Source organism: Tenrec ecaudatus, chromosome X (genome assembly GCF_050624435.1).
Source record: "Tenrec ecaudatus isolate mTenEca1 chromosome X, mTenEca1.hap1, whole genome shotgun sequence".
NCBI classification, from domain to species: Eukaryota; Metazoa; Chordata; class Mammalia; order Afrosoricida; family Tenrecidae; genus Tenrec; species Tenrec ecaudatus.
The window spans coordinates 142996230-143022169 of NC_134548.1; the positions used below are offsets into that span (position 1 = coordinate 142996230).

At 47.3% G+C, this 25940-nt stretch overlaps 1 protein-coding gene across 5 annotated transcripts in view; it reads left to right on the forward strand.

Moving 5' to 3' along the window:
* BCORL1 (BCL6 corepressor like 1) overlaps positions 1–25940 on the forward strand; it is a 77410-nt gene that overhangs the window by 16018 nt on the left and 35452 nt on the right. For all 5 annotated transcript variants that reach the window (XM_075538641.1, XM_075538637.1, XM_075538640.1 and 2 more), the window contains 3 exons: positions 7684–7813; positions 14758–14848; positions 15098–18274. In XM_075538641.1, coding sequence (XP_075394756.1) covers positions 7728–7813; positions 14758–14848; positions 15098–18274 — 3354 coding nt within the window. In that variant the 5' untranslated portion in view covers positions 7684–7727. The remainder of the gene's footprint in view (positions 1–7683; positions 7814–14757; positions 14849–15097; positions 18275–25940) is intronic.

Genomic DNA, 25940 nt, shown 5'->3' on the forward strand with positions numbered 1-25940 from the left:
GGGGCCTTTAGTCAGAATTCTGCTTTTCTATTGGTATAATAGGTGCTAAAGTTTGTGTGTGTTTCTATTAGTCATTACTGATCCAACCCTCCTGATCCAAGACTGGCCATGCCTATCCTTTTGAGGCTAGATTCAGGGCCAAGTTTCAAAATGCCTATTTTCTAGTTCTTTCATATTTAAGTCCTATGGCTCCCAGGTTACCAGACAGTATGAAACAAAAGAGGCTTAGGGAAGCAGCACCAGATTTCATTTGTTCAGGATCTCTCCATCTTGGGTTCTTAATTTGCTGTCTCGATGGTGAAATCCAACCAGGAAGGGAAGGGCAGGTGTCCTGCAATATATAGCAGCTCTAGTTAGAGCCTCAGATATTGGCATCTCTATTTGCTCTGTTTGTGAAGGGGTCTTCACTCCTGAGAGAACTACAGGCTTCTGGAGAACTTGTCAACTGAACAATCGCCCAGTCTGGTCAGTTTCATTTCAAGTTTAAACACTTCCAAATGCTGTGCCTAGCTGAGTCAAAGTCATCTGTCAGATTGATTGTCTCTCACCTCCATCCATGTCCTCCCCTTCCTCATATGCACGATGACCACGCATTTGCTGGCCATTGTGAAATCTGCTTGTTGGGGAATCTTTATTTCAAGCCAAAAAAACCCCAAGCACATCCTTAGCCTTTCTGTCAGCTCTTCTTTGAGATTCAGTCCAGCCCATCCTCTATTCCTAACTCCCTCTTCCCCAGACTTTGGCTCTGGTGTGGCATTGCTCTTCCCCTTTTGATAACACATTCTCTTTAAACTTTTTTTTCTCTTTAAACTGTTCTAAAATGTCTGTCTTGTCACTGCTTCCCCAAAGGGTTTCAGTTTGGCCCACGATGGTGAAATAGCCCAGGTTCCCCTATTTCACGGTTTTTCCCCTTTTGGTTGTTAAACTCCATAGGTTTCTCTTTTGTGCCGTTCACACCTGCCTTTATCTTCTAGAATATTCTCCCTCTTCCTCCCCCCACTTTTTTTTCAGGTCTCAGCTTTAGGATGATTTTTCTTCTACTACACGCTCACCCTCTGCTTCAATCCCTCTTCACAATTTTCTAGTTACCAGGCTCTGATTAGCCTTTCTCTTTTCAGCTTCCCCTGTTCCACGTGCCTGACTATCTACCCTCTGCTGCTGGTGGCTGACTGTCCACTAGTTGAATTAATTGCCCTGGCTCTCGGGCATCCTTCTCTTTCTGTATGCATGTGCCTCTTAGAGCTCAAAGGGACTTGTGTGCTGAGTTCTCTTCCAGCATTTGCCCTCTCCTTTGTCCCCCACTCCCCAGGAGTTGAACATTTATTTTGAGCCGTCCCTCGCTCCTCCCCACCAAGGGGGGAAGGGGCTAGCTCACAGTGGTCCCACTGGCTTCTGAATGGTGGCCAACATTTAGTTCTTGACCTATGCAGCTGTTCATTTCTTAACAGTTAGATGGCTGCGACATCTGGGTAAAGCCTTTGAGGTATTTAAAATCCTAGGATTGTACTTCCTGGGCCATTTGGGATTATCAGGTGTTTTCCAAGTTACTTTTAGGAACCTCTCTGCTTTTGATGGGATGGTTCCCATCCGAGAAACAGACACACAGAGATTACACACACAAGCAAAAGCAAAGACTGAGTACAACCGTGTGCACCAGTGCAGTCAATCAAGTAAAAAGGCTTGTCCTTTTGCTCACCTTTCCTAGGAAAGTACTTCGTAGTTCAATTGAACACGATACACCAAAACCTGATAAAAGTTCTCCTGAATCAGAATCTCTGGGGCTGGGATCTCGGAATCTATGGGTGGAATCAGCACCTCATTGATTCTGGCTTGAGACACCATGGTGCATGCTAGCCATCTTGGCCTCTTCCCTTCCTGTACTACTGAGAACCTTTGTTTTCTGGTGCTTCTCTGGAAGTTCCTCTGGCTTCCTCTCTGGTCTGGGAAGACCCATCTTGCCGCCTTGTGTAGACCGCTTGGCCCAGTGCTCCCTGCCTGTGCCTTTTTCCCATAAAGGCAACTGTTGGTTAGCAACCAAACTAAACTCTAAACTCACAGCCATTGAATCCATTCTGACTGCTACCGACCCTCTATGACAGGGTAGAACTGCCCCTGTGGGTTTCCGAGATGGAAACTCTATCCGGGAGTAAGCCTCAGCTCTCTCCTGCTTAACCATCTTAATAACGTTCAAAAGATAAGTTTCAGAAAAAGGTAAAATCACGACTCTCGTATGGGTATAAAAGTGTGAAATACTTAATTTTTCCCATTAATCAACTAAAGAGGGAACTGGACAGCTGTTATAACTAGCTGCCAGAGTCAAGAAGCACCAATTTTTAAAACCATTTTATGAGTGGCTCATACAACTCTTATCACAATCCATGCATACATCAATCGTGTACAGCACATTTGTACATTCGTTGCCTTCATCACTCTCAAAACACTTACTTTCCACTTAAGCCCTTGACATCAGGTCCTCATTTTCCCTCTCCTTCCCTCCTCCCCATCCCTCATGAACCCTTGATAAGTTATAAATTATTATTTTGTCATATCTTACACTGTCCGATGCCTCCGTCACCCACTTTTCCATTGTCTGTTTTCCAGGAAGGAGGCCACATGTAGATCCCTGTAATAGGTTCCCCCTTTCCACCCCACCTTCCCTCAACCCTCCTGGTATCGCCAGTCTCACCACAGTTCCTGAAGGAATCATCCCTCCTGGATTCCCTGTGTTTCCAGTTCCTATCTGTGCCACTGTACATCCTCTGGTCTAGCCAGATTTGTAAGGTAGAATTGGGATCATGATAATTGGGGGCGGGGAGCCTTTAGTAACTAGAGAAAAGTTGTATGTTTCATCGTTCCTACACTGCATCCTGACTGGCTTGTCTCCTCCTCACAACCCTTCTGTAAGAGGATGTCCAGTTACTTACGGATGAGCTTTGGGTCCCCACTCCGCACTCCCCCTCATTCACGGTGATATGATTTTTTGTTTATTGATACCTGATCCCTTGGACTCCTTGTGATCGCACAGGCTGGTGTGTTTGTTCCGTATGGGCTTTGTTGCTTCTGAGCTAGATAGCCACCTGTTTATCTTCAAGCCTTTAAGACCCCAGACGCTATAACTTTTGGTAGCTGGGCACCATCAGCTTTCTTCACCACATTAGCTTATGCACCTGCTTTGTCTTCAGTGATTGTGTTCGGAAGGTGAGCATCATGGAATGCCAGTTTAATAGAACAAAGTGTTCTTGCATTGAGGGAGGCCCAATGTCAATCTGCTACCTTAATACTAAACCTATTCCCCCATCCTCATGTATAAATATATTTACATATGTACATGCCTTTATTTAGACCTCTATAAATGCCCTTTGCCTCATAGCTCTTTCCTCTATTTCCTTTTACTTTCCTCTTGTCTGACTATCATGCTCAGTTTTCATTTGGGTTTCATTAATTCCTCTCGGTTATATTACCCTTGATCACGCCCTACCAGGTATCCTACACCCTCCTCACCACCAATTTGGATCACTTGTTGTTCCCTTGTCCCTGGATTTGTTAACACCACTTCTTCCCCCCTGCCCACCTCCCCCTCTCTCATGTCCCCCTGGAACTGTCGGTCCCGTTGTTTTCTCCTCCAGATTGTTCATCCAGAAGCACCAATTTTTATGGTCTATAGGAGTTGAATTGTAAATGGAGGCAGAACTGAGTTTTCCATAGTGTAGCTGGAAGTCCATCTGAACTCTACTGAACAAGACAAGTGCCATCAGTTACCTATAATTCATAGAGGTGCAAAATAACTCAAGGACCATGAACTAACTGGGTTAAAATCAGGCAGCCCATATAGAAGCAGCATAGGCATTGCATAGTTTTTGTTTTCCTATTGAAGCACAGAATTTTGTTTCTGTATTATGTTAAATTCACTGCCATGGAATCAATGCTGACTCCTAGCAACCCTATAGGACAGGGTAGAACTGCCCCGGTAAGTTTCTGAGATTGGAAGTCTTTAATGGGAGGAGAAAGTCAATCTTTCTCCTTCAGAGCTGCTGGTGATTTTGAACTGCATACATTGCAGATGGAGTCCAATAAGTAACTACTACAACACCTGGGTTCCCTCTGTATTGCAGTAGCACAATAGATGTGTTTCTTCTTATGATATCTCAAGGTCTTCACCCCATTTCTCATTTCCAACTCAGGTCCACATAACACACATTTACTGAGTGCTTAGTTACACATAAGCTATGCTTGACAAACCAGACTTTAAGAAGGCAGACAATCTCTTTCACCTTAAGTAGCTAATTGTTTAAGTGAAGAAAACAGGGTGTGCTTTATACAATTGATGTATGTGTATGTATGAACTGTGGTAAGAGTTGTATGAGCCCCTAATAAATTGTTTTAAAAAAAAGAAAACAGGGTGTACCCCACCTAGCCATCCCCAGACAACCCTGCAGAGGAGAATCACGAATCTGAATCTGCCCTGGGGTAGAGGTGTGAATTCAGGGAGGAGAACCAGCAAGGGAGGGGTTAACTTTGAGGGGGACTGGGGCTGGAGAGCTGACCTGATCAAGTTTTAGCTAGGCTTTGAAGGATGATGGAGGAGGGTGGGGGCCTTGGGGTGACACAGGAATGGTCATTTCAGGATGAAGAAACAGCTGCATTTTGAACTGAGGTAATCAGTTGAGGGAAGGGGAAGCAGCTGGGGTGGCAGGGACATGGAAGGTGGTGGAAGAGGACAAGCTTTTGAAATTTTTTGAGGCAGAAGGGGTGGGGGGGCATGATCAAGATCAAACAGGTGCTGTAGAAGATGAATTGATTTTAGAATCCAGGAATTGAAGGCAGAGGGCTCAGTTCGAAGCTATTGTATTCTGGGGGAGAGATGATGGGGGCCTGCATCGGAGTAGTAGGAGAGGGAGGGGCACAAGGAGAAGCTGTGGAGAGCACAATTAAGTCTAGACCTTTGTTTGTGGGCAGTGGGGATAGTGATGCTATTAACTAAGATAGGAAATGTCCTGTGCGTGAGAGGGTGTGAACAAGTTTATGGGGCCAGATAATCAGGGAGATTTGAGATGTGTTGAATTTGGGGGGGGGGGGCTTGGTAGATTTCCATTTAACAACAAGAGCATGGCAGCTGGAAATTCTGATCTGGGCCTAAGGAGAGCTGGTGAGGGCTACAGAGACAGAATTGGGAGTCCGGATTGAGGGCATAAAGCAGGTGTGATGAAAGTGAGGGAGCTCATGAGCTGAAGGAGGAGAAGCAAGGCAGACATTGATGCACAGGAGGAGAGAGATGGGGATGGGAGAGAGCCATGGAGTAGAGAGACGGGTGGCATGGCGTAAACCAATAGAGCAAGAGGGAACGAGAGACACCAGGAGACAGAATTACAGAGAGGAAGGCAGAGGCAGAAGTACACAGTAGAGGGGAAAGGATGGAGGATGAAGGAGAGAGAGGGAGAAGTGAAGAGAGGTGACCTTCTGTAGGAGAGCTAGATGGGAATAGGGGGGGTAAGATGGCAGGTCAGGAACAATGGGAAGAGAGAGGTGGATAGGGGGTAAAAGTTTCAAGGAGAGGAACCTGCAGAGAGAGCTGTAGAGGAAGAAGATAATGGGGAAGAGAGATGGCTAGAAGACTAGTCAGCAGAAGAGGATGGTAGGGAGGAGGAGGAAACAGAAAAGTAAGAGGAGAGATGTAAGGGATCCCACTGACCAGAGCAAGGGATCCCACTGACCACATGGCTTGTGGTCTGCCTTAGAACCTTCCCTGAAATGTTTTCCTGGGCCTGGAGTTTTCTTCTCTCACATAGCAGCACGGCTCATCTCTTTATTGCTTTTAAGTGGCTTAAATGTCACTTTCTCAGCAAGGCCTCCCCTGATTGTACCCTCTTTCAAATCAGAAGTCCCTGCCCCCAGGATGGGAGACAGTGGTGGTTCAATGTATCTTCGACTCTACTGCCACCCAGCCTTCGGTGGAAGCTTGCACGCTGCTTTGATACTGAACATGTTTCAGTGGAGTTTCCCGACTCAGTTGGACCAAGGAGAAAATCTTCATGACCTTAACTGCTGAAAGGCAACCTAGGATCACAATGGCCCATTCCATTACCACCCTTGTAGCTGGTGTACGACTGAGCAGCATTGCATTGAGCGTGGTGTCACAGTGTATCAAGGGCTGATTCGATGGCTTCTCACAACGAACCATTCTAGGACATTCCCAGACCCCTTAGCTGTGTGATACCACCTTCTCACATCCCAGAACATCGAACAATTACATATGTTCATTGTCTCAGTCTACTGGGAAGTTAGTTAGGCTTGTGTTAATTGTTAACCCTCTAGTGCTTAGAACAGGGAGCCTTAGGTGCTGTTAAGTGCTCCAACTGCTAAGTGAAAGGTTCGAAGTTAGAATCTACCCTCAGGCTCCACACAAGAAAGATCTGATGATCTTCTCCTGGAAGGATTACTACCTAGAAAACCTGATTGGGCAGTTCTGTGCGTCAGAAATAGAATGGACAGGACCCGCAGCAGTGTGTGGAACAATGCTGACACATACCAAAAAACAAACAGACATACAAACACAAGCCCACTGCTATTGTGGTGAATCTGACTCATGGCAACCCAAAGGACACAGTAGAACCACTCCTTAGTGTTTTCAAGACCATAAATCTTTATGGGAGCAGACAACTTCATCTTCCTCTGAGCACCTAGTAGGTTTGAACCACTGACCTAGCAGTTAGTGGCCCAGTGCTAGACCTGCTGTGTCACCAGGGTGCCTTTACTGGCACATAGGCTAAGGGATAGCATGTTTCATGGGGACATTCTCTGAAGATGATATGCAATGTAAATGGAACAAATTCCTGATGTGACTATTTTACTATGATTTGTTTCTCTGGCAAGTGGTGAACAGCATAATATTCTGATCAACTCTTGAGTCCTTTTCAGCTGAGTTTTGATGAATAAGGATTTCAGTTAATAAATTAAGTCTAGAGTGTAAGGCTTACATGGCAAGCTCTTTGGATAAGCCTCTCTTTGGTGGCTGCCTCCTTTTCTCTAGAAGGTGACCTGACTGTGTGGTGGTCATCACCAGTGAGAGCTGGATGCTGTCTGGGGAGAGGGATAATACCGCATGGGGCTGCCAGACTACCAGGAAAGGACAGACTAGACTATGTGGTTGTTGATGAACCAAGTTTTGGCTGTTTGCTTGCTTGTGATCCACTAGTCCTCGGAAGATTGGATCTGCTCTGACAGAAGCCTTATAGCAGGTTAGGTGATATGCATGAGGTCCAACTTGACCTCGGTTTTGGGTGTTTGTGACAGGCTTATAAAGAGCTTGTGCTCCCTCCTTAAGTTGACTACATTGCTTACTTGAGTACCCATGGATTAGAGTAGATGAGAGACAGACCCTCAGCTAAACATGAGTAGAAAAAAAAACCCATTTCTCTGACATTAATGGTATTTCTTCAAATACTCAACTCTGTAGGATAGTTTTAAAAAGCACCCTAAAGGATTAGCAGTGGCCTTGTCTCCATCTTGGAAAGCTGGAGCCCCTCATCCCATTTGGACGACATCCTTCCACCGCAGGCTGGCTCGTTAGATGGCATTAGTGTCTTGATGCAGCGATTCCTTTTAAGCTCATTTCTGGGTAAAAGGTGGCAGTGGTGACAGCTGTCCCTGTTCTGAGTTCTGATTCTTTTGTCTTCTTTTTCCCAGGGGGAGTGGCCACAGCAGGTCCTAGCTGGTGGTGAGTGGCTGTCATGATCTCTACGGCACCGCTCTACAGCGGCGTACACAACTGGACCAGTTCTGACCGGATTCACATGTGTGGCATCAACGAGGAGAGGTGAGGTGGCTGGGAAGGTGGCAGCTGGTGGCCTCTAGTGAGCAGAGGGCTGATCACAACAGGGCCTGTGGAGGGGAGATTGTTGGTAGTTTCCAATTGTCCTTAGATGGGTTGGGAAGGGATGGGGTGGGGCCCTGTGCCAACTACTGTTTGTCCACTTGTTAAGAGCGGTTAGATTTTGGAGTATAAGGAGATGCTCAGGCAGTTGCAGTATTTACTTGCTGTGTCAACATTTGGTCTTCCTAGCCACACTTGACTGGTGAGCAATTGAAGTGACTCTGGCTTGAATTGAGACATGCTATAAAGTACTGGACTTTCTCCTATAAAGCGTGAACAGCCTCAAAAACCCACAGGGGCAGTTCTACCCTGCCCGATAGGATTTCCATGAATCGGTATCAACTGAATAGTGTTTGGAGTTTTCTTTCTTTCTTTTTTTTATGGTGGTCTTAGATCAAAGCTTAGGAGATCTCGCTGCCTCATTTCTGAATTCTTTATGGGAGTTAGAAAGCCTCCCTCCCCTTTCTCCTGCGGAGTAGCTTGTGGTTTTGAACTACTGATCTTGAGGTTAGTAGCCCAACATGTAACCCACTACACCACCAGGGTTCCTAAAACACAGTCATATTATTAAAAACAAACAAGCAAACAAATGCAGTTCAACCTTTTTGTCTTTCTTTGACCCTTCATGGATGGATCATTATGAGGCCCACCACAAGTCAATGGAAGACAAAGTGGTTGAACTGCTTTCTTTTAAAATACCATTTTACTTTGTTTCTGGTGAAAATCTGCACAGCAAATTAGATTCTCGTTTACCAGGTTTTTTTTAATTTCCTATATCATTCTACTGGGGGTCTCATACAACTCTTATCACAATCCATCCATCCATCCATTGTATCAAGCACATTTGTACATTTGTTGTCATCATCATTCTCAAGACATTTGCTTTCTACTTGAGCCCTTGCTATCAGCTGCTCATTTTTCCCCTCTCTCCCGCACCACCCTCCCTCCCTCACGAACCCTTGATAATTTATAAATTACTATTATTTTGTCATGTCTTGCACTGTCTGACGTCCCCCTTCACCCACTGTCATTAGTTATGATTTCCATAATGTGGCAGCATTCTCACTAGTTCTACTGTTTCCATTCATTTTAACTTTCCTGCCCCTCTTTGCCTTCTCAGCTTTGTTTTTTGGTTTGTAAAGGTTTGAACAGTAATAGTGAGCTTATTAAAGGGGGTAGTTTGGGGGGAAAGTCCAAAGGGATCTTCGCTAATCTCAAAGGTCTGAACTGTGCTTTTGGGTAGCTGTTGACCATTTGGTCACAGATAGTTCATTGTTTAAGGAGCACAGTACTCACAGGGGATAGAGCTTATTTTATATGCCAGTTTATTATTTGACTGAAAGGTGAGCTGCAGAAAAAGCTTCAGGTCAAAGAGTATTATGATGATAGGCTTGACAGGCATTCCTTTATTCTCTGTCAGCCAACTAGAGAATCCTGGACTTTTTTTTTTTAAGGAATTTTGGTTTTGTTGTACTTTCCTTTCCGTACCCCCCAACCCCTACCCACCCATAGGATCTGGGATCTTCTATTGTGTCCCTGGTCGGAATGGTAAGAAAGAGGTAACTCGGCACCATCTAGTCCTACTGGTCTCAGTTAACTGAGTGTTAATAGTTGATAATGATGCTTGCCTAATTGGCGTATGTGTTTCCCTCTTTCTGCTCGCCAAAATATTTGTTTGACCAGATAAGCCATTGTCTTACTATGCCCTGTACCATGAGTACTCAAAATGACATTCTAATTGTATTTTTTTTTTTGCTTTTTTCCCCTCCCACCCCACCCCCTCTATTTTTTTGCTTTGTTACTATATATTTTTAATAGTTTTTTTTCTTTTTTTACATTTTATTAGGGACTCATACAACTCTTATCACAATCCATACATATACATACATCAATTGTATAAAGCACATCCATACATTCCCTGCCCCAATCATTCTCAAGGCATTTGCTCTCCACTTAAGCCCCTTGTATCAGGTACTCTTTTTTTCCCCTCCCTCCCCTTTCCCCCCTCCCTCATGTGTATTTTTAATAGTTTTCTTGAGATATAATTCATGTATCATACACTTCCATTGTTCAGTCATATCAAAAAATGTTGAAAATATATCACAACAATCAGTTTTAGAACATGCCTGTGTTTCACCTTTTGTAATGAAGTCATAGTTCTATGATATTCTTTTTATTTTTCACTCTATTTACTCTTTGCATTTTAGTGTGGGAAGTTTCTCTTGATGTATTTTTCTTTTTTGTTTTTTTTTAAATCATTTTATTGGGGGCTCATACAATTCTTATTCACAATCTATACATACATCCATTGTTTCAAGCACATTTGTACATTTGTTGCCCTCATCATTCTCAAAACATTTGCCTCCTACTTGAGCCCTTAAAATCAGCTCCTCATTTTCCCCCTTCCTCCCCACTCCCCCCTCATGAACCCTTCATAATTCATAAATTATTATTATTTTGCCATATCTTTTACTGTCTGACATCTCCCCTAGCCCACTTCTCTGTTGTCCATCCCCCAAGGGGAAGATTATAGGTAGATTCTTGTAATCGGTTCCCCCTTTCCACCCCACATTCCCTCTACCCTCCAGGCATTGCTACTTTTACCACTGGTCCTGAAGGGATCATCTGTCCAGGATTCCCCGTGCTTCCAGTTGCTATCTGTACCAATCTACATCCTCTGGTCTAGCCAGATTTGCAAGGCAGAATTGGGATCATGATAGTGGGGATGGGGGAGAGGAAGCATTTAAGAACTAGAGGAAAGTTATATATTTCATCGTTGCTACCTTGCACCCTGACTGGCTCATCTCCCCGTGACCCTTCTGTAAGGGGGTGTCCAGTTACCTACCGATGGGCTTTAAGTCTCCACTCTGCACTCACCCTCATTTACAATGATATGGTTTTTTTGGTCTTCAATGCCTGATACCTGATCCCTTGGTGTGCTCCTTCCATGTGGGCTTTGTTGCTTCTGAGCTAGATGGCTGCTTGTTTATCTTCAAGCCTTTAAGACCTGTATGTTTGACTTTTATTACCCTTAGCTGAAGAGCTGCAGTGAGATGCTTGCTTCTCCCCCTTAGTTAGGGAAGACATGCTCCCCTCTCCATGATTGTTGCCATTTAGCTGTTGTTTCAATCCATTGGTTATTTCCATCCAAATGCATCAGATGAACCAACTAGAACACAAAACATGGCTTTTTCGAGGTTTAAGCTTTGCCATTTCCTTGGGTAAAGTTAAGAATTGTTTGCCATGTATGTATGTATCTGTGCATGTGGAGGAAGAATATTGGTAAATTTGGAAAAGGAATAACTAATCTTTGTGTTGATCTATATTCACATCCTATTCTAACTGGGAAAGTGTGTGCCTGTCTACTTGTCTGGGGTTTAGGCCAAAGAGAACAGATATTTTTACTTGTTTAGGCCATTAGTGCCTGATGTCTTCATTCTCTTTACCAAGGACCAAATTACAGATGGACCTGAAAGAAATTTAATTTTACAAGATTAGATAAGACACTTATCTTCTCAGTTACTGAGGAAGAAAGGTATTCATCTTTGTATTTGAGGGATGTCAGCTGATAAATATTAAGAGCTGATCCAGGGGAGGGAAGGGTGGCCGATGGATGTGTGTGAAGTGTTCATTGGTAAGTTAGGTTGATCTGGCTGTATTTGAGATTTTGATACAGTCATCTCTTCATTAGAGCCTTCAAAAAGCCAACTTTGAAGTCACCTTGCTTCTCTCTTCATCATGTCCGTCATGTTGACTTCCATTCATGATGACCCATTATGACAGAGCTGAATTCCCATTGGGTTTTCGGGGCTCCAATCTTTATGGGAGGAGACAGTCAGGTCTTCTTCCTACAGAGATAATGGGTGGGTTTGAACGACCAACCTCTTTATTAGCAGCTGAATACTTTTAAGCACTGCCCCCACCAGGACCTTTTCATTCATTATAACTCTTTCCAAAGACCGGAGCAGGAAGTGGGCCCCCCCAAACTCACTCTTCTCTCTTTGAGGATCTTTTTTGAAGTGCCTGGTGGTTAAGGTGACCTTTTAATTTTGAGGCTTTTCTCTTCTGATCTCATCCACCTTCTATCTTCTATCGTAGCCTTCCCACCCCCAGCCTAGGCTGTGCACCACAGCTGATTTCCAAAATGTGATCTCACCTTATTTAAAACCCATCTTCCTCTGCATTTGACAACACGTTGAACTGAGAGGTTTGGGGTCTAAAGCTGTACCTGATGGTGAGCTCTTCCCATTCTGTTTGCAGCCTGGCCAGCCATCTCTAGTCGAGTCTCCAGTGAAATCGATCTTCCTGGCTTGTTTGCTTCCTTTCTAGAATGAATGTTTTCCTTCATTCTGCACATTTCTGCAAAGAGTTATTAAACACAGCGAGACAAACCAACAGTCACATGAGGTTGATTGTTGGGATGCGCAGTGAGAGTGACATGTACAGATTCTTTGGGCATCTGGGCACAAAGACCAACTTCCAGCAGAAATAAAGGAAGGCTTCCCAGTGGCAGTGACCTTTGAGTAGGGTCTGGAAGGATGAAGAGGATTTGGAAATGAGGGTTTGGGGAGGCCTCTGGCTGGGATGAAGGCAGTCCTGGAGGTATGGGCTAGAAGGTAAGGGGCTTAGTGTGGACTGGCTCGGATATTACTGTGACTCCTGTAATCGGGGCTCAACAAGTGAGTGAAAGAGGTCCAGTTTGACAGTGGGCTGGTCCTTGGTAATCAGGGACATAGCCCTGAAAGGCTGTGTCCGTTTCTGGTTAAAGTTTAAGTACCTAACAGCCCGGGGGCAGGCGGGGATCTGTAGTGGAATGAAGCAGTAGGATTGATTTTCAGGCCTGATTGAAGCCTGCCTTGACCCATGCCCTCCCCTCCTTCTCTCTGCCCCATCCCCCTCATAACCTTGCCCCTTTGACCCAGCTCCCGTCGCTCCCTTCCACCACCCCCACCAACCCTATAAACCATTCTGGTCCCAGAAGCTCTCAACTGAGGAACTGAGCATTGCCTTAGCTCTGTACACATCTCTCTCCTCAGAAGGTTTGAAATGAGGCCCCAGGACATTTTGCCAGCACCTCAGGGGTTGGGACATACTCAAGGGTCGTCCCTGACATGGCTTGGACAGCTGCTCTCACTGCTACTACTTCCTGAGTCCTTTTGGTTACCATTGCTATTCTCTGGTGGCAGACTCGTCGCACGAGGGAGCCTTTCATGAGAGCTGAGCAGGAGGCTAGAGTCTGCAGCTGACTCTCTCCACTTTTTCTGGTGAGAAGGGGAGAGAAAATGAAAAAATACTGCCCCTATGCAGCCCCAGAGGGGTGGGGTGGAGGGGCTTCCCCTTGTTTCCTCTTGCCCCCCCATCTTCCCCACAAGCCATCCCTGTTAAATCTAGTCAGACCATGCTTGTCCCCCTTCCCCAAGGCTGGCTAGAGGGCAGACTTTTCTGGTCTCTCAGAGGTTGCTGTGAAAGAATGTCTTCCTTTTCTCTCAGGCTCTCCTTCTCCCCCTGTCTCCATCCTCCCCCCCCCCCCCACACACCATCCTATCATCCTTGCCTCTCTTACAGATCCTTTCTGTGGTTTGTCTCTCTTCTGCCCTCCTAGCTGCCTCTTAAAGGAACCAAGTGGTTCCCCACCCTCTACCAGTTAGCTCATCATGGAACCCTGCAAAGATGGGGTTAGGTCTGTGGTGACCGGCCCCTCCTTGTTTGTTTGTTTTGCCAGTCTCGCCAAAGGTAGAGTATCAGAGTCCTCAATGGTACCTGGTTGCTCATGTGAGAGTGAGTTAGCTGAGCTCTCCTTTCTCTGGTTGGGTCTGGATCCGGGCACCCTGACTGCCCTTTGGCTAAGGCAGCCGGGGAGGTGGGAGCCGACTTCTTCAGGGACACAGTAGGGAAGCAATCCTGAGGACAGTCCAAGATTTTCTTGAGAGGTACAGAACATCCTAGTGCTTTGTCCACCTAGGAGATGGGCTGCAGCTGGTATGTGAGGGCTTTCTGCTTTAGCCCATATCTCCCTCTCTGGCAACTCCAAGCTCCTATTCCTGCTTCATCTTCCCTTGAGCAGGAGACAAGGGAATAGGGCATTCTTGCTGTGCTGAAAGCCACGAAACACCCAGCCTTCAGAGTCGATTGGATCCTTCTTCAGTGTCACCCTCTTCAAGTGACCCTTTTGTGGTCAGGATGGCCCATTTTCTTATACTCTCGCTTGAAATTTGGAGACGAATTTGTGTGCAGGCCAAAGGACAGTGGATATTCCTTCCTTTGGAACCCATCTCTCTGGCCTGGAGCTCTTCGTCTGGGATATGCTAGCCCGAACTTGGCTCCTGTGGCCTTAAGTAACTTCCTTTGGGATGGAAGTGAATGGGGTGGTGTTGAGTGGTTTAGGGAAGATTGTGGGGATGGAAACAGATGGAATTTATGTAGGCTCCAGCAGTCGGAGACAGGGTATGGGCCTGGAGCCAGGGGCCATGCTAAAACCAGGGAGATGTATGCTACAGGCAGGAAGGAGTGCCCTTCATACTCCTCAGCACCCTGTGACCTGGTGGCCACACATCAGGCAACAAGGTGAACATTCAGATTTAGGGTATAAACATGGTGCCTATATGGCACCTCCAGCCAGTCTCCCTGACAGACATAAAATCAGACAGTGCCCTGGTCACTCTGGGGGGATCACCTGCTGGGAAGAACTTGCCAAACTGAGAAAGCCACAGTTTGCAGCCTAGCGGCCCCCCAACCCTCCCCAATTCATTGTAATACCTCACCAGCCACTGAGGGAAGCCTGGTAGGAAGGTTCAAGGGGCCTCCAGGGAAACACTGGGAAACAGGTGGTGGTGGCCCCAGATCAGGCCTCATGGCCCTCCATCCTCTGGCTCTCTTCCCCCTGCTAGAAGAGCACCTCTTTCTGATGAGGAGTCCACGACAGGTGACTGCCAGCGCTTTGGATCTCAGGAGTTTTGTGTCAGCAGCAGCTTTTCCAAGGTAAGGGGACATGTGGAGCCATGTGCTGCTCACCAGAGGGTGGGGCTGACCTGCCTGGGGTGACACACCTAGGCTGCTATCCCAGGGAGAGAGGTGGGAAGGCCCTTGGGTGTTTCCCAGGTGTGGCTACGGGTGTCTTCCTAGACCTGGAGGGTGGAGTTTCAGAGAGACCCTGCAGTGGTCACTCAGGGACCCTTGCACCACCAAAAGGGAGTACGCTAAGACATGCGCACGACTCTGTCATTGCAGGTGGAGCTCACAGCGGTTGGTAGTGGCAGCAATGCCCGGGGGGCAGACCCAGATGGCTGTGCGACAGAAAAACTTGGGCACAAGTCAGGAGAAAAGCTTGATGACCCTCACCAGAAAATGGACTATGCTGGGAACGAGGCAGCGGCTGATGGCCTGGTCGGGGCCCTGAGCAGCCCAGGGGATAAACTCAAGCTTCCCCCTCCTGACAGTGCCGAGGCCAGCAACAGCAGGGCTGAGTGTCCCTGGGCACCCCTCAGTGTCCAAATGAGCAAGCAGGCCGACAGCGCGGCCACCTCCACCTCCAGCAAGGCTCCGGACTCTCGGCACAGCGGTGGAGAAAAGAATGCTTTCATTTTGGCAACTCTGGGAACAGGTGTCCCCATGGAGGGGACCCTGCCTCTGGTTACCACCAACTTCAGCTCCATGCCAGCCCCCATCTGCCCCCCCGCTCCTGGCTCGGTTTCTGTTTCCCCATCTGTTCCCGAACCATTCCAGGTTCCCCTCTCTGTCCCTGCCCCAGTGCCCCATTCCGGACTAGTCCCTGTCCAAGTGACCACCTCAGTTCCAGCGCCTTCCTCTCCCTTAGCACCAGTTCCGGCTCTGGCCCCAGCCCCAGTATCAGTCTCTGCCTCAGTTTTGGTGTCTGTGCCAGCGTCTGCTTCCCCCTCAGGTCCAGTCCCCATCCCTGTTCCCACCCCTGCCCCTCTCTCAGTCCCTGCTTCTGCACCTCCCTTGGCCCTCATCCAGGCTCCTGTGCCTCCCACAGCTCCCACATTGGTGCTGGCTCCTGTCCCCACTCCTGTTCTAGCCCCCATGCCATCCTCCACTCCTCCAGCAGCTCCCCCACCTCCAGCAGCACCGATGCCCACCCCCACCACCACCCCCTCCTCCGGCCCACCTTCTACTCCCACCCTCATCCCAGCCTTTGCCCCGACCCCAGTGCCAGCCCCAACGCCGGCCCCCATCTTTACTCCAGCTCCTACACCCATGCCGGCCGCCACACCTACTGTCATCCCCACCTCGGCCCCGATCCCCGCCTCCTTCAGTTTGAATCGAGTGTGCTTTCCTGCGGCACAAGCACCAGCTATGCAAAAAGTCCCCCTGTCCTTTCAGCCGGGGACAGTCCTGACTCCCAGCCCACCGCTGGTTTATATCCCACCTCCGAGCTGTGGACAGCCACTCAGTGTGGCCACACTGCCAACCACCCTGGGGGTCTCCTCCACCCTGACCCTTCCTGTCCTGCCATCCTACCTGCAGGAACGGTGTCTTCCTGGCGTGCTGGCCTCCCCAGAGCTCCGCTCCTACCCGTATGCATTCTCGGTGGCCCGGCCTCTGACTTCCGACTCCAAGCTGGTGCCCCTGGAGATGAACAGGCTGCCCTGCACTTCCCCGTCTAGCAGCGCCAGCACCCAGCCTGCCGCTGATGGGGTCCCTGGGCCCTTGGCAGAGACGGCCCCTGGCACCACTTCTGCCAGGGTGCTTCCAGCTGCACAGCCTCTGCTGCCACTCTCCAGTGGGAGCTCAGCCCCGCCACACCCAGCCAAGATGCCTGGTGGCACAGAGCAGCAAACAGAAGGGACTTCCGTCACCTTCTCTCCCCTCAAGTCACCTCCACAGCTGGAGCGAGAGATGGCCTCTCCTCCGGAGTGCAGCGAGATGCCCCTTGATCTCTCCTCCAAGTCCAACCGTCAGAAGCTTCCATTGCCGAACCAGCGCAAGACTCCCCCCATGCCAGTGTTGACTCCCGTGCATACCAGCAGCAAGGCCCTCCTCTCCACAGTCCTGTCTAGGTCTCAGCGCACGACCCAGGCAGCTGGCAGTGGTGTCACCTCATGCCTGGGCTCCACATCCTCTCCCTTTGTCATCTTCCCTGAGATTGTGAGGAACGGTGACCCCAGCACCTGGGTGAAGAACTCCACTGCACTCATCAGTACCATTCCAGGCACCTATGTGGGCGTAGCCAATCCAGTGCCTGCCTCCCTGCTGCTGAACAAAGACCCCAACCTGGGCCTCCCCCGAGATCCCCGCCATCTTCCCAAGCAGGAGCCCATCTCCATCATTGATCAAGGTGAGCCGAAGAACATGGCTGCCCCTTGCCCTAAAAAGGGTAGCCAGGCCAGTGTTGAGGGACAGCCAAGCACAGCCAAACGTTATCCGCCAGCCCGCATTGCCCCTGGGCTGCCAGGGTGCCAAACCAAGGAGCTCTCATTGTGGAAACCCACAGGACAGGCAAATATTTATTCTCGGTGTTCAGTCAATGGGAAAGCCACCAGCACCCAGGTCCTGCCTGTAGGCTGGTCACCATATCACCAAGCATCTCTGCTATCCATCGGTATTTCCGGTGCTGGACAGCTGAGCCCCAGTCAGCAAGGGGTGCCCATCCGGCCCAGCAGTGTGGTGCCTGAGTTTTCTGGTGAACCTGTGCATGGACTTCCCGATGGGCAGCCCAGGCCTGGGGTCCCCTTTGTGCCCGAGCAGGACACAGTCTCAAAGAACAAAACTTGCCGGATTGCTGCCAAGCCTTATGAAGAACAAGTCAATCCCGTCCTCTTGACTCTCAGCCCTCAGACAGGGACCCTGGCCCTGTCTGTTCAGCCCAGCAGTGGGGATGTAAGAATGAACCAGGGCCTGGAGGAGTCTGAGACTCACCTCTGCCCTGACAGCACCTCTAAGGTGGAAGGCCCCCAGGGGGCTTGTAGCCTGAAGCTGGCTGGAGACACTAAGCCCAAGAACCAAGTACTGGCCACCTACATGTCCCACGAACTGCCTTTGCTACCTCATGACAGCCACCCCAAGGAGCTCATCTTGGATGTGGTTCCAAGCAGCAAGAGGGACCCAAGCGCTGAGCTCCCACAGCTGGGAAGCCAGGTGGACTTGGGGCGGGTAAAAATGGAGAAGGTGGAAGGCGACGTGGTCTTCAATCTAGCCACCTGCTTCCGGGCCGACGGCCTTCCACCAGCTCCCCAGAGGGGCCAGGCTGAGGTTCTGGGCCAGGCTGGGCAGGCGCGAGTAAAACAGGAAACTGTTGGAGTCTTCACTTGCAAGAACAAGTGGCAGCCAGACGACATGACCGAGTCACTGCCACCCAAGAAATCGAAGTGTAGCAAAGAGAAGGAAAATGAGGAGCAGCAGCCACCACAACCCAAACCCATAGTCCGGAGTTCACATGGACCCAAGGTGAGTGCTGGGATGGGCTCTCGGGCTGGACAGAGACACCACCTTTGTTCCTCAGATAGCCACCTTGTTTTATGCACTCTGGAGTGGCTCTGTGAAGGGAACTTTTATTGACAAGCTTTTCAAGCCCCATTCTCTAGATATACGGTCGCTATGAGTGGACATCAACTTGATGGCAGTGAGTGGGTGTGAGTGAGATTCTCCAGATATATCCAGAGGGGCAGGGTCACTTATCTCTTAGAAGATGTGGCAGTGGATTTGACCCCGGGGGCTATAGACGGCATTGTCCCAGATGAGGTTGGAAAGCAAAAGACGGTGTTGGGGAAGGAAATGAATAACAAGCCCTTCCCTGATAGCAGCTGCTTTTCCTTCCTTGAGAACTTAAGGCCCAGCAAGTGAGTAAGAGGGCCTTGGACAGGGTTGTTCTTTGCCCCATTGGGAAAGCCTCATGGAACAAGAACCAATTTGGTTTGGGGGCTTAACCCACTAGGTGCCTAGACACCTCACTCTTGGGGTGGCAGCTTTGAGCTTGGGGCCAGTAGGAATTTAGTGTGCAAGGCAGGTAAGCACCTGCACTGTACCAGATTAGTCATTTACTTACATAATTGTTGACTGCTTGTTGTCATCAACTACTTGTATAACAAAAATCTCATGTTTGATTGACAACAGTATCTTGAAAGGTTCAATAGGAGGCTCAGGGGGATAGTGAGTTTATGCTAGTGGTGGGGGGCAACGTGGAAAAGGAGGGTAAGAATGGTCCCCATCCTGACAGAGTGTCATCAATGACACCCAATGGCATGTGGAGAAACAGTTGAATGGCTGTTGTTCAGCAATAACCACAAAACCCAAACCAAGCGTACTGCCATCAAGTTGAAGTTGACTTAAAGTGACCCTATAGGACAAGGTAGGACCGCCCCTGTGGGTTTTTGAGACACTAACTATTTACAGGAGTAAAGTTTCATCTTTCTCCCACAGAGTGACTGGTGGTTTCCAACTCTGGACTCTGGGGATCACAACCCAACATGTAACTACTGTGCTACCAGGGCTCGAGCAACAACCACCAAAGCACATCAGTTGGGGTTTTCATCACCATTTTAGCCATTTAGAAGTGCACAGTACAGTGTTCTGTAGTACATTCACGTGTTTGGCTGCTGTCAACACAAGGCATACCATTTTCCCTTTTACAAAGTTTACATATCTTGTTGTTGAGAATGGATACAACAAAATTAACTGATGGAGCAGTGTCAAACCAGTGACACTGATGCCGTTTTAGGATTGTGCAAGCAGTCTCATCCTTCTTTTCTGGCTTCTTCCTCCCCCGTTAGCACTCCCTCACTGCCCCCAAAGGCCAGGAGGACTCGAGTTGAATCCAGTGGATGCCACTGGTGACCCCAGGGCATTCTTTTAAGCAATCAAGGATACAATGCCCTCCCCCGCACACACAAATATTTAACGTTTTGTTATTAGACACTCAAATAGGATACTGGTAAATGCTACTGAACACATTTCTAGCCAGAACACCACATGCATTGGTTGTGGCGGAAGTTCTGGATTGTTCTGGGGCCACTTTGAGAAGCTGCTTTGGGAAGCAGCTGAGAGTTGTGAACTCTCTCCCCAGAGAAATGACCTCAGAGTTTTGCCAATCCTTTCTGGAGGTCCTTGAACCCACCTCTCCCCAAAGCCATCCATAGACCCCAGGCTCAGAACTCCTGGGACAGCGTTTGCCTTGGTTTCACTCAACCTCGTAGCCATCTCTCTATCAGAGATGAAACAGAGGTCATGGCCTAGGAGAGCATGATGTTTGGTCAGCTCAGGAAGTAATCTGCCCTTGGTGGTAATACGACTAATAATCAACAGTAGTAGATTTGTTCCCATTTGTTCAACTCCTACTAGATACCAAGTGGTGTGTTGTTTTTTTTTAATGTTGGTTGAAATAATAAAGTATTTGCCTTTGGAACGGTTTTGAATCCGTTACATGGATCGCTTTCACCATAGAGTGCAACTATTGCCACTATTCGTTTCCAAATAAGTTTTCACCCCCCTAAACAGAAACTCAGCAGCTCTTGTGGGTGGTGTAGTGGTTATGCTGTGACCCGCATGATCAGCACTTCAAAATCACCAGCTGCTCTGCGGAGAAAGATGGGGCTTTCTACTCCTGTAAAGAATTATGGTCTTAAACATTCACAGGAGCAGTTCTGTCCTACCCTATAGGGTTGCTATAAGTCAGCATAGACTCTATGTCAGTGAGTCTGGTTTTAGTAACCCACAGGGGAGGAGCCCTGGTATTTTAGTGACTATGCTACTGGGCTGCTAAACATAGGTCAACAATTGGAAACTCCCAGCCGCTCCATGAGACATAGGTGAGGTTTTCTGCTTCCACAGAGAGTGACAGTCTTGGAAACCCACAGAGGGCAGTTCTACCCTGTCCTGTATGGTCATTATGAGTCGGAATTGACTCAATGGCAGTGAGAGTGAGTGAGTGAGTGAGAGAATCCACAGGGCTAGTTTGTCTGACAGAAGCAAGTCTATGGCAGTGGGTTTGGTTTTTGGTGAACCAGAAATTCAGTACCCCATAAGTAATTCTTCATTTTCCCCAAACTCGAAAATCAAACTCACTGCCATCAAGTCAATTCTGCCACATATTGATCCCATAGGACAGAGTATAACTGCTCCATTGGGTTTCCAAGGCTGTAGATCTGTATGTGAGCAGAAAGTCTCACCCTATTCCTGTTGAATGGCTGGTGGGTACAAACCACTCACCTTGGCTGTGAACAGCCCAGTGCTTAATCTTCTATACCACCTGGGCCCTTTTCATTTTCCCCAACCCCTGGTGGTCACTGGGAAACTTTGCTCACTCTGTAGTTCCTGTGCCGCATAGTTCAACCTCAGTGGAATGATCTAGTATTTGTCCTTTTTTTGAACAGAGAGATTTCACTTCACATAATGTTTAAGGTTCCCCCTTGTTGAAGTATATGGCAGAACTCCATTTCTCTTGATGGTCAACGAGTGTTTCATTGCATGTAGGTGCCACCCCTGGTTTTCCCTTTATCTGTTGATGGGTATCGAGTTTGTCAATCTCTTACATTGCAATGAACATCGGTGTGCATGTCTCCAAGTTTCTACTTTCAAGTCTTTGAGTAGAAACCTGGAGTTCCTGGGTGTTGTCAATGGTTAAGCACAATGGGAAAAACCTGGTTATCTGCTTCTAAGAGGTCACTATCGTGAAAACCTCTATGGAGCACAGTCCTCTGACAGGCAAGGGATTGTCATGACCTAAAATCAGCTCTGCAGCAACTGAGTGGATTTTTTGAGGCATTTTGTACCTAGATGTTATACTACGTGTTTTTCATGTGTTATGTAAATCAGTTTGTATAATGACCATATATGGAGCCTTGGTGGTGTGGTCACACATCGGGCTGCTGTGCACACAGGGTCAGCAGTTGGACATCACCAGCAGCTCCTCGGGAGAAAGACTGGCCTTTCTACTCCCATAAACAGTGAGAGTCTTGGAAACCCACAGGGTGTTGCTGTGAGTCATCATTGATTCAGTGGCAGTGAGTAATGACCCTATGGGGTGAATACTACACCTATGTCACAGATGAGAAAACCTAGGAAACAGCTGCTGAGAGAGGGTCAGGTTCCTATTGCAAAGCTACTAAGTGGCAGTGTTGGAACTCACACTCAGGCCCCTTTGACTTGAAAACCCATCCTCTTCTTCCGAGGGGCCGCATGATTATCCACTTGCTTGGTGCCTGCTATATCATTGTGGTGCACAGTCTTGGTGACTCCTGTGCTCTCTGGAACCAGGCAGAGTGCTGAGTTTGAATCCTGGCTCCACTCCTTCCTAACTGTGAGATCAGTCGAGTGAGTTCATGTCTCTGACCCTCAGTGTTCTCATCTGTGACACGAGGCAATGATATAATGCCTCTTTATTGGATGGTTATGAAGATTGCATGGAATGATATAACATGCCCCAGACAGGCAAAGCTATATAGACAGAAAGAATCCAGAGAGTTTAGGAAGGTAGATGGGTAGAAGGTTACTTAAGGGGGAGTTGAAAATGTTTTCCAAATTAGTGGTGATGGCTATACAATGTTGTTAATATTACTAAAAATTACGGAGTTATACTCTTAAATAAGTGAACTACATGTCTGTGTGTATATTAGATCTCAGTAAAGCTGTTACTAGAAATAAAGATGGCAGGAAGTTATACAAGAGTAACTAAAAAATAGTATTGCTACCAGGGTGCCAGTTCATGTACACGTAGGTTTATTATAAGTAACACATGATTAGACATGTCCCTGCCATCAGTAGATGGCTACAGACAAATCTTTTGAGGGTGACTTTCCCCCCAAAAATACTTTTGTGCTGTGAAAAAAATAATTTTTGAGGTTAGGGCTAATCACAAATCTTTAACAAAACTCAAGTGGGAGTATTCCCCAATCAGGGAAGCTTTGCAACAGTGTACAGAAATGCTTTCCCACCTAAAACAACAGTGTTTAGATGGATCAAGTGTCTTGAGTAAGGTTGGAAAGCCCTCAAAGATGAGCCAAGAGAAGGAAGACCATCAACCTTGATGAAAGAAGAAGCTGTGGCTGGAGTCCAGAAACTGGTGGAAAAGACCATAGAATTAACACTGATGCAGGCCCTCCCAAGGTTGGGGCTCTCACACATGGGGCAGCATTTCTTGTTTAAAGAGAACATCTTGGCCTCAACGAGCTTTGGGCTGGAGTGGTGACAAATGCATTGCATGATCGTCAGCCAGCTCCATGAGCTGATTTTTCCATCAGTCTTTTAAGCAAGACTGAAGCTAATGAAGATGATTTAATGCAACAAATCATAACCAAGGATGAGTCTTGGCTTTACCAATAAGAGCCAGAGAACAGGTTCCAAGCACACTAGTGGCTTCTGAGAGATTCTACTGGGCCAGTTAACTTCAAGGCAGAGAAGGAGGCTCAGAAGGTTATAACCCAGCAGTTCTCAACCTGTGGGTCATGACCCCCTGGGGGTGGGGGGTTGAATGACCCTTAAATAGGGTTCGCCCGATTCATCACAGTAGCAAAATGACAGTAATGAAGTAGCAATGAAAATCATTTGATGGTTGGGGCATTCACCACCACACGAGGAACTGTTTAAAAGGGTCAGCAATAGGAAGTTTGAGAACCACTGTTATAGCCAAACACAGTGACTCATAGCGACCCTGTAGGACAGGGTAGAATTGCCCCTATGGATTTCCAACACTGTAAACCCCCCCCCAAAAAAACACCCCAGTTTTATTAGCTCTTTATCCACATGTCATACAATTCAATTATATTAAGAAGAGTTGAAGAATTGTCATATTCTATTCTAGCACATTTTCTTCCTTGTCTTCATTGTTTATGTAATTTTTTTTCTAATTGTGGCAAATATATACAGAACATTCTCCAATTCCACAATTTCTGCTGGTATTATTCTGTGTCCTTGATTATACTCTATGTGCTGTACAGCCACTATTGATGGCCTTTTCTAAATTATTCTACCACCATTGACATCAACTCAATGTCCCCTATGCAACAACGCTTTTCCCCCATCACCTATGGGAACCATTGTTCAAGTTTGGTTTTTTTTAATTTTCGTTGTTTTCCTTATATAGTATTTACATATCATGATAACCATTTTAAAATGAGTTTTATCATCACAATCCGTTCTAGTGCTCCTTTCCCCTTCTGCATTTTATGTTTGCTCCCTAATTCCCCATCACCCTCCCTACCCCCAACCCCACTATAAACCCTTGCATCAGTTATTATCTTTATGCATCTCCTCCTTCTATGCTTCACAACTGGGAAAACCAACAGACACAATAAAAGACAAAAAGTGGTAAGGATAAAGTAATAATAATATAAAGGAAAAAATACAAATAATGGGTGAGGGAAAAAAAGACCACCATCAATTTTTAAAAAGCCAGGGAAGAAACTGTTGTCATAGAACAAGCAAGAAATACTTAAGCGTAGAACAAATTCAGGTTGGGTCAAGTGGAAGGTCAACTGACCCAGTATCAAGTGCGATCCAGCATAATCAAGTTTAAAATGATCTCTGTCTGATAGTAAAGCTGTTCGCGACCCTTGCCTGTGGCTAGAGGGTTCTGCAAGAGGCTTAATCTGACCAGATATTCTGTAGATGGGCTTGGGGCTCCCACTGTCCTCCAGAGCCTATGGTAACTCTTTACAAGTTCTCCCAAGCCAGAAAATTATAGTATCTGTTGTTTTGCTTTTGTTGTCTAAAGATTTCAATGGAGGTTCGTCTAGATAGATTTTGTTCAAGGTGCAGAAAATCATCACAGAGGCTTCTTAGGAAAAAGTTTTTTAAAAGACCGCATTAGTGAGAAAGAAAACGATGCCAAGGTGTTTATTTTGGTTTTGTTTCTTTTTCTCACCACACTATACCTGCAAGGTACACTGGGAGCAAGGGCTGTCCTACAACAGTTTCTCTGGGAAATGTTAACTGTTTACCCTACAGCCCTGAGCTTAGCCTGAATGACTGACTTCCTTTGAATGTTGAAAAGAAAAGGAACACAACTTGAGTCCCTAGCGGGTGCCCAAACTGCTGTTTGGATGGGGTGCCAATGGAATAGCGGGGAATTCTTCAGGGGAAGGGTTAGAGAGGTGGAAAGCACCTCCCTCAGAAGCACACAGACCTAGCTGGAGGAGATATCGGGAGTAGCTGCACCTTTCGGTATTTCTATTTCAGGCCCGTTTCACTCATTTTGCACCAAGCCTTTGACCGACCCTTGTCCGTTGATATGCTTAGACCAGGGCTCCATGCTGGTGGCTGCTGCTGTTACTATTGCAAGCAAAACCGACGTGGCCCTGGCCCTGGCCCTGTGGATGGCTCAGTGACAGGCAGGCCTGGCTCTTCTTGAATTCGATGAGCAGTGTGCTGGGCAGATGAACAGCTGCAGTGGACAAGGAGTAAAGTTACCGGGTGTTGAAGTGGCCTATGATACAGCAAGTGTCTAGTTTTTAATAGAGCAAATAACGTCGATCTTAACTTTCACTAGGTCCCCCATTCTCTTGAGAAAGAAACTAGTGGCAAGTCAACCAAGAAGAACAAAGGGGGGGGGTGGATAACCCACTTCCTATCAAGTTGCAACAACTCATGATGACCCCTTGTGTGTAATGAGTATGGCTGTGTTTCCTAGGGTTTGCATTGCCTTGGGTTTTCAGAAGGAGATCACCAGGCCTTTCTTCCCAAGTACCTCTAGGTAGACTCAAACCTCCAACCTTTTGGCTAGCAACCAAGGAATCCAAACACAGGTTTAATTCAAAACAGCCCCCTTCAAAGCCCTGGCCAAGCAATGGGACAGTCTCCTAACTCCTCAACTACCTGTTCCAAGGCCTGCTGGAATCCTTTAAGAGTCCAGAGTCATGAGCAAAGGCACATTTCTGCTGTACTTGGCACTGGGTGTGTTTTATTGTCTTCTTTTAGAAAATTCCTTGGACAATATTTTAGAACTCTGTTAACCAGAACCTTCAGCTTACGAGGTCACTCCAGCCTCCCAACTGTTAGCTTAAGCTGGAGTAAGCACTACAGGCCGGCCTGGGTTCCATTCCAGACCACGCCAATGTAGCGAGTATCACAATAAAGTCATGGGTGCACTCCACCGTCATGTATGAAATGTGTATTAGCATCA